The sequence below is a fragment of the Diachasma alloeum genome, unplaced genomic scaffold (genome assembly GCF_001412515.2).
Source record: "Diachasma alloeum isolate Michigan unplaced genomic scaffold, Dall2.0 Dall_scaffold_02007, whole genome shotgun sequence".
Lineage (NCBI taxonomy): Eukaryota > Metazoa > Arthropoda > Insecta > Hymenoptera > Braconidae > Diachasma > Diachasma alloeum.
The window spans coordinates 1-6,625 of NW_021682038.1; the positions used below are offsets into that span (position 1 = coordinate 1).

The window sequence follows — 6,625 nt, forward strand, 5'->3', positions numbered from 1 at the left end:
TTAATCGATTTTCGATTCTTTTTTCCAAACATCGATGTTTCTGACCAAGGTACGAAAATTTTTCATTTTTTTGTCGAAGAATACTGTTGATTCATTGAGAATAAACAAAATACCAATTTATCCGCAATCGGAAGTAATTATTTTCTTCAGCATGTATGTTATAAATGATAAGTGACCAAGTCTAGTCGTTTATTGTTTTTTGAAATTAAAATTTTTCAATTTTTTTTAAATTTAAATTTTTAACAATGATTACAGCTAACGGAAAATATTCAATATATTTCCATCAATTAATCAAAAACCCAGTTTCGAGATTCAAAATTCAACTTTCTAGCACTATACTTATCATTGAAATGTAAGTTCCTCGGGCTGTATTTCTTTTAAATCTTTTAAATATAAATTAAAGCAAAAAAATAAAAAAATTTGTTTTTTTTGTTGTGCAATGAGAAAAAACATCAATTTTTTTAATAATCGATGTTTTTCCAGAAAGATCGATTCACAATATTGACGTTTTTAAAAAACATCGATTCTTCAATAATCGATGGTTTTAAAACATCGCCCATCCCTGAAGCAGATGTTTCTCACCGGTCTATATTTAGAACAGGCGACAGTGAGAGGTTATTGCTTCAACAATGCTCTTGATAGAATAGTATATTTCGTCACTAGGCCGAAAGAAACTTTTCTGGCGAATATGAGTTTGCAGCCCGAGCCGAAGGCGAGGGCTGCAATCATATGAGCTAGAAAAGTTTTTTTTGGCCATATGACGAACAGTATTTTTTGTTATGACGGCCGTAGGCAGAGATTCACGGCCGGAATGACAAAAAATTAAATAGTTTGAAACGACCCACGTGACTAGAGATTGCGCATTTTTCTCCATTTGATTTTATCAAGTTTTTTTTATAGTCAGACATTTGTTAAATATGAAATTAAACTTCGAACCGATGAAGATATGGAGTCGCCTATTCCACCAAGAAATGAAGCAACAGTGGAATACGGTGTGGAGTAGACCAGTTGGTTACGAAACAGGAATTTTTGTTTATAATCCAATTGTGAAGAAAAAAGTGCCTTTGATCCTCAAAAATCATAAAACTGCTACCTGGTATGTTTGCGGTCCCACTGTTTATGATTCTGCACACATTGGACACGCCTGGTAACTAACACAAGTGCATTTTCAGTATAAATAATTTTAGGCAATTGAAAATTTTAATATTTAATTATTATCAGAGTTTCACTTAACAAAAACATGAATGAAGTATAAACTGGCCAAACTTGTACAATTATAAGGAGACGTTTGATATTGAGATGATTGTCCAAAACATTACAATGAGAAAAAAAATTATTTTTGTAAATATTCCTTTACTTCAGAGAAGCATTTATTTTTTCAAAATCGTATATTTCCATTCGAGTCATTCCCAGACGAGCCTGATTAAGTTTCAATTATGACAATCGTATTGCTCTAGAGAATGACCATGTGATGACCTGCGATGAACCCCTCCAATGATTATTCATTTTTCCTAAATTTAGAAATGTTCTAAAGGAAAATTTAGAAATGTTCTATACGAGTTGCGTATAGAATTTCTATAGCATTTTCGTGTATAATATACAAAAATACCAGTGATATTCGGATATTTCTATCCGAAAAATAAGGATATTCGGATATTTTTTATACAAATTATTTCTATACGATTTCTATAGGTTTGATCCTATACGATCCCCCTGCCACATATAGAAACATTCCGTATGGAGTTGCGATATTTCTCTACGTTTTTCTCTGGAACGTTTAGACATCTTTCGTATGAAAACAAAAATTTTTGTAAAAATTTAGGTATCAAAATAATTCGTATTAGCGATCGCAACGTAGATGTGGGAGCCACCAAGTGGTCTCTAAACTAACTACTCTTAGGCGGCAAGCAATGAGATCCCTCGGAGGGAACCAATGATGGAGCTCAACCAGTGAGATCACTGGATTCTCTTTGATCTCATTGGTTGGCCGCCAAGAGTAGTTAGTGGAGGAACCTCTTGATGGCTCCCACATCTACGTCGCGATCGCGAATAGAAAATATTAGATATTCGTATATAAAATTTCTATACGATTTTTTCATACGTGTAGAGAGAATTCCGATTAATTTTTTGATACTTAAGTATTGAGGGAGTTCACTCAAGGTCATAACTAACATGATCATTATCTAAAGCAATATAATTGTCATAATTGAAACATGATGAGAAATACGGTATTGAACAATTAATAGCGGTTTTCTTGGCACAATTTTTTTCCAACTTGTCTGGGTGCGTTTCTACGAAACTAATTTTTTTGTTTCAGATTTTGACGCGTTTCTTGGGGACTGAAATAACCTCCACCCCCGCCCCCTCCTCGCTGCTGATAGGGTTCAATTGTTTTATTGAAATTTCAATTGCCAAGAAACACGTCGAAATTGTAAACAATCAAAGTCGTTTCAAAGAAACACACTCGGATAAGTTCTATTTACTCGGATAAGAAATATTTCTCCCAAGTAAATTGATATTGAACAAAAATATTTGTTTTTCTGTGTGTAATGTTTTCAACAATTCTCATCAAATTGTGAAAACGATTTAAACAAAATCAATAGAAATCAGGAAATTTCAGACAAATGAATATATTTTTTAATTTCGCCATAATTAAGTGTATGAGAATTTTCCATTGAATAGTCCCCATAATTTACACCATAATTACCCCATAATTTACATAAAAAACAGGAATCCTCCCTTAAAGATATGTAAAATTCGCCAACTCGAAATTTTCCATTTCAGTTCCTACATCCGATTCGACATAATTCGACGTATCCTCTCCAGCTTTTTCTTAATTTCCGTCCTCCCTGTTATGGGCATCACGGACATAGACGATAAAATAATTCTGCACTCCCAGGGATCCTCAAAATTTTCTTCCTGGCGCCACCTCTCCAAGCACTACGAGCAAGAATTTTTTTCAGAAATGCGTCAACTCAACATCCTACCTTCTTATGTTTACTGTCGAGTAACCGACTATATTCCAGAGATAATAAACTTCATCTCTACCCTCATCACCAAGGACTTCGCCTATAAATCTACCGACAACTCCATTTACTTCAACGCCTCAAAATATCCAGCTTATGGAAAACTTCGAAAACCTGATGAGAATATGACTTCATCCTTGAAGCTCTCACCCTGGGATTTTGCCCTCTGGAAGGCTGCAAAACCTAATGAACCCTTTTGGGATAGCCCTTGGGGTCCAGGAAGACCAGGGTGGCATATAGAATGCAGCACAATGGCCTCCGTCACTCTAGGAAATAACATAGATATTCACAGTGGAGGATTAGATTTGATTTTCCCTCATCACGAAAACGAAGAGGCTCAGTCGTGCTGTCATCATGAGACAGGGCAGTGGGTCAATTACTGGCTGCACTCAGGCCTCCTTCACTTAGAGGACACCAAGATGTCGAAAAGCCTTCAGAATACAATTACGATTAAAGAATTGTTGGAAAAGTTCACTGCTAATCAATTCAGGTTATTATGTCTCTGCACTCACTATCGATCGACTATCGAGTTCTCCCAAGAGACGATGAGTAAGGCAGTGGCTCTTCTGAAGAAGTTTGAGTATTTTCAGAGTGATTGCAGGAATTATGTGGCTGGAAGATTCCCCGTTGCGAACGTGGACTCCTCCACAATTTATGGGAAGTTGAGACAGGTTCAAGAAAATATTCTGGAGGCATTGAGGAATGATTTCGGGACTCCTCAGGTTGTGGATGAACTTAGTGAACTCGTCAGGGTGGTGAACAAAGGATTAAATAGTCCGATTCAAGGTAGTGAATGCTTTGAAGTCAGAGATGCTCCTTGCATTGCTGCTGCTGCGATTTATGTGGAGCGGGTGCTGAGAGATCTGGGGATTTGTATGGGTGAAGAGAGTTTGCAGGCTGGGGAGAGTGATGGAAAGTTTCGTAATGTTGTTGATGATTTCGTCAAGTTCAGGACGATTGTTAGGAATAAGGCTTTGGAAATGAGAGTCAAGGATAAGGAACTATTGGGTGCTTGTGATGATGTGAGGAAGAGTTTGGCGAATTGTGGTGTCAAAGTGAAGGTAATTCACTGAAAAATAGTAATTATTGGTAAAGTAGTAAAATCATTTGGAATGTTGATCAATAGAAAAATTCTCAGATTCTTTTGCAGAGGATAAAAGAAAATAATACAATTACTCAATTTTTTTCAACTCAAGCAGTTGAAAAAGCATTTCATGAACTGATCTGATTTCTGATGTGATTTCATGATCTGTTTTATCGACCTGATGTCAAATCTGTTGTTGAAATAAAGACTAAAACTATTTCTATGATTTCTGTTACAGGATTATAGGAATACTGCAACATGGACGTTTATAGAAGAGTAATTAAGAATGTTAATTGAATAAATAAAGGTTTTACGTAATTAATCATTTTATGCGTATTTACATTACAAAGATTAGTCCTCAGTGTTCATCTCAATATTTTCAGAAAGTTTTGCTTTCTTGGTGGATTCTCCTTTAGCCAGAGAGACTTTTCGCTTTCGTTCTTCTTTCCTTTCTGCTAGAGTCTTCTTCAAACCCTTCATCTTTCGTGTTTGAATGCTGTTAATGTCCTGTACTCCCAAGTGGATCCTTCCTAGGGTTGAGCCAAGATTGTCCACGGAAATATTTTTCTTCTTCTTAATCTTGAGGGCTTTGGGTTTTTTACACGCTTGTTTGAAGAGGTCGTCTGAGGCGAATTTGGCTCTCCTGATTGTTAGGTCCATCCGGGGGCCAATTTCGGAAAGCTCTACCCTGGGAATTCTTGTGCCTGATTTCTTCAATTGTACTCTGCAAATAATGAATAAAATATGAACATGCTGCTTAGAGAAGCGATGTGGAGACTGAAATGTAACTGAAAATTCAATTACGGGTTGAATGGATTCACAAATATTTAGCAATTATTTCCACATCAATTTGATCAATTTTCAATTAGAAATTGGAGAAAGAAAATTAACTGATTAATTTGTAATGACAGAATTCGATGAACCAAAATTTCAACTCAAAGATTTAAAAAATGAACGTTTCATCAAGGAATTATTTCAATAATTGGACTAAATTTTATAAATAAATTTAATGAATGATTTCGTTATCCAACAGTTCAAAATTCGACTATTAATTAATGCCGATTTACAGTTTTGAAAAAATGAAAAATGGTTTAACGCGTAAAAAGGATAAATTACATACTTGTAACTCCTCAGACAAATTTTGTTATCCACAGCTGTGAAGCTGAGTACATGTTCCAATCCCTGGAGCCTGATATTATCCACAGGCTCTCTCTGGAACATATCTACTAGTAGATTCTTGATTCTCATAAACTCGTGATTATTCTCGAACAATTCCCCATTGAAAACTAGTAGAGGCTTTAGTGCCGCGGTGATTTTCTCGACTTTGAAATCTTTCAACGATATATAATTATCAATGCCGAATTCTATCATATCCAACAATGTGTGCTCAAAGGTCCTTCCCATGACGAGATTATGAGGTCGTTTTTTATTGTTCGAGACGAACATAAATAAAGGTGCGTTACTCTTCTTGCAGAACTTTTCGATGGGTGTAACATCTTCAAAGGGGAGGATCTGACTCTTCTGTTGTAAGCATGCACCCAATGGCTTTTTTAAATTGTACTGAACATAAAAGCATGAAGATGCATTATTAATTCAAATTATTATTTAACATTATACAATAGATTCTTTAATGTGGAAATATTTACAAGATCCTTCATGGCGTCATTGGCATATTTCGAGGCAGTACTGCCTTTGATGAATAATGCATCTTTGGGGTCTTCAATCAACTTCGGTTCTCTCTTGATGAGGATTTTCTTTCCTCTGTGTGTCGTTGGTTTCCTAAACAAATAAAGATTATTTTCAAATTTCATTTGCCTGAACGCCAAATATTTGACGATAAAATGTAAATCTACGGAATTCGTAACCAACAAATACTCACACAACTCTCTGCAAAATTGGCATTTTTACTATTAGAAATTCCACAAACTCCCAAATATCAAGTTAATGTCGATTTTATCGATAATCTTTCTATTCATTATATTGATTATTTATATTTTATTATATGTTAAAACCAGCTATTTATCTTTCTTTTAAGGCCTGCAACAGAGATTATAGGGGGGATTGTCAGCGCCATGAAGCATAGAGACTCTATTCTTCATGACCAGCGCTTATGGAAACGTTTCATAGATATTGGCGATGCCAAAAGTGTTTCCAGCGCTATACCCAGAAAAACGGACTGATTCGGAACTACTCTAAGGCGAAATAGCCAACGTCACGCCCTATTTTGTGACCAACTTCACATCAAAACAAAGTGAACTTCATTTTACTCATAAAAATGACTACAAATGTTTATAAAAAAAATGATCGAAGAGTCTGCTGTGTGCCAAACTGTAAAATAAAAGATAAATCAAATTTGAGCTTTCACAATTTCCCTACCTGCCATCAATGTATTTAAAAAAAAAATCTGGGAGTTTGGATCATTCTTTTTTCTGCCTTCTGCACTTTCATGCAATAAAATTCCTCCAAATTCACTACCTGATTCTGGGAATAAATCAGCATTTGATTTCACCTTGCC

At 35.4% G+C, this 6,625-nt stretch overlaps 2 protein-coding genes across 3 annotated transcripts; one reads left to right on the top strand and one right to left on the bottom strand.

Annotated features, from left to right (window-relative positions):
- Positions 1-568: 568 nt before the first annotated feature.
- Positions 569-4,435, top strand: LOC107046817 (probable cysteine--tRNA ligase, mitochondrial). 2 transcript variants are annotated; one of them, XM_015269535.1, is made up of 4 exons: positions 569-614; positions 901-1,147; positions 2,785-4,087; positions 4,349-4,435. In XM_015269535.1, the coding sequence occupies exons 1-4, from the start codon at positions 572-574 to the stop codon at positions 4,388-4,390; spliced, it is 1,635 nt and encodes a 544-aa protein (XP_015125021.1). In that variant the 5' UTR covers positions 569-571; the 3' UTR covers positions 4,391-4,435. The 2 variants fall into 2 exon arrangements, with proteins under 2 accessions (XP_015125021.1, XP_015125022.1); XM_015269536.1 differs by having other exon boundaries at positions 594-646.
- Positions 4,419-6,220, bottom strand: LOC107046819 (ribosome production factor 2 homolog). The gene is made up of 4 exons (XM_015269537.2): positions 5,990-6,220; positions 5,757-5,889; positions 5,231-5,670; positions 4,419-4,834 (listed from the first exon to the last, which is right to left on the bottom strand). Exons 1-4 carry the CDS (start codon positions 6,010-6,012, stop codon positions 4,462-4,464), a joined length of 969 nt encoding a protein of 322 aa, XP_015125023.1. The 5' UTR covers positions 6,013-6,220; the 3' UTR covers positions 4,419-4,461.
- Between the last annotated feature and the right edge of the window lie 405 nt (positions 6,221-6,625).